General features: G+C 31.1%; 1 protein-coding gene across 1 annotated transcript in view; it reads right to left on the bottom strand.

Annotated features, from left to right (window-relative positions):
• Positions 1 to 357: 357 nt before the first annotated feature.
• Positions 358 to 1,953, bottom strand: part of LOC129616004 (uncharacterized) — a 1,635-nt gene continuing 39 nt past the window's right edge. The window contains exons 1-2 of the mRNA XM_055531424.1: positions 1,438 to 1,953; positions 358 to 1,257 (exon numbers count right to left, since the gene is read on the bottom strand). The exon at positions 1,438 to 1,953 is cut by the window's right edge and continues 39 nt beyond it. Coding sequence (XP_055387399.1) covers positions 358 to 1,257; positions 1,438 to 1,953 — 1,416 coding nt within the window. The remainder of the gene's footprint in view (positions 1,258 to 1,437) is intronic.

Below are 1,953 nucleotides of genomic sequence, written 5' to 3'. Positions count from 1 at the left end.
CCGCTCTCCCGTTTAATTTTGTTAAACATCAGTTTCCATTGAACCTTGCGTATGCTTTGACGATAAATAAATCTCAGGGCCAAACCTTTGAAAAAGTAGGAATTTACCTCGAAGATCCCTGTTTCTCTCACGGACAACTTTATACTGGTTGTTCGAGAGCTATGAATTCTAGCTCTTTAAAAATCCAAATTAAAAATAATACCCTGCAAGGAGAAACGATCGATGTTGTCGTAACCGACAATATTGTCTATAAAGAAATTTTTTAATATTATTTATTATTTCCGAATATTATTTGAAAAGTCTCACGAAAATAATGATGACCAAACTTACTAAATTATAATAGGTGTATCTATATGTCTATGTTTTATAGGGGCCACTTGTATGAATATATTTTATTGCTTTGACTGTAGAACATATTTCAACATTGATATGAGCATTATATTTCATAGTCAAAAACGGATTATATGGAACAACAAATCTATTATCGATTTTAATATTATTACGAACGAAATGCCTTTCATTAGAATTATTTCGACGTTTATAAATTGGATAACCATCATTAGATGCATCAGTTTCTGAACAAAAAGGTTTAGGAAAATTTTTTGTGCATGATTCATCTATCATACAAATCGAATTTGGATTCAGTTGACCACATGGTCCATGAATATTATGTATTAATACTTTAGTATATAGATCTGGGTGTTGTTCTTGACTTGGTATTTCTGCACTAATAATGCTATTAACGTCATCCGAGGTTCTGATTTTATCTTGACTCGAAAGAGTAAATAAACAATGGGCATATGGAAAACCCCGTTTTTGATGTTCAATTACATAAACATATGCTATTACTTCACCAAAAATTCTTTTTTTCACAATATCATCTAAAAACTCTTTCAATTTTAAATTAAATACTCGAATAACTAAATCTTGTCTATCAGAAGAATTTTGAAAGGACTTTAATTCAGACAATATTTCAGACCATTTGGGATTACACGTAAAGGTGATAAATAGGTCTGGCCTACCAAATTTTCTCACCATTGCCATGTTATCTTGATATAACTTAGACATAAAACGTGGACCACTTACAAAAGATGACGGTAAAATAAATAAATTGCCAATACGCGCATTATTATTGCGACTTAAATCATTAACATGATCTAACAAACCTTGATATGATTCCACACGTAGAGTTTTTTGATTATTGCGTATGAATGATATCTTATTCGCCTCATAACGGGCATATGCAAACACTAAATACTGTTGGAATAATTTACCGCCATAAAATAATGGATTAAATTGATTCGGTCGAATTGCAATTTTATTCGAATAAAATTCCAATACCGTTATTTTATTTCGAATATGTGTATTGGAATGTTCATTATATAACATGTTTGCGGTCCATCCAAAATTGCCATTGGGAAAAAAGAGTGGAAACACCATTGGATCAAGATGTTTAGATAGCATGTTAATTCGTTTTAACGAATTGGAATTATTTGGTTGAACTGAAAAATCAAGTTCAGCAGGTATATTTCCATCACGATCAGCTACAAAAACGATAGCAACATCATCTGTATTTCGAGGAGCATTGTATGCTCTTTGATCATCATAGGTATTTCGAATAAAAATTAATGATATTTTGTTCATAGGTAAATTAATTGCTCTTCTCTCAGATAATTCTTTATCATAAACTTCTCGAAGTTTTTTATAACAACTGGCATAAGGAGAGACTTCATTTATTGCTGTGCTAATGATAATCATATTTTCACGACGGCATTGGGCGTTAGCAGAATTTAACATTCGTGCTTCAAGAGAAATATCTGTATCATAAACATACAATTCAGCATAAGATGGTGGCTGAGACATTTCTCTAACACAATTTGGTTGTAATGATGTATCAATTTCAATATTTTCTGAAGTTCTATGATAAACTTCACCTGATATCTTATAGCAATA

The sequence above is a fragment of the Condylostylus longicornis genome, unplaced genomic scaffold, assembly GCF_029603195.1.
Source record: "Condylostylus longicornis isolate FDR11 unplaced genomic scaffold, ASM2960319v2 ptg000157l, whole genome shotgun sequence".
NCBI classification, from domain to species: Eukaryota; Metazoa; Arthropoda; class Insecta; order Diptera; family Dolichopodidae; genus Condylostylus; species Condylostylus longicornis.
The sequence above is the reverse complement of the archived record's forward strand: the minus strand, read 5'-3'. Positions and strand labels throughout refer to the sequence as shown.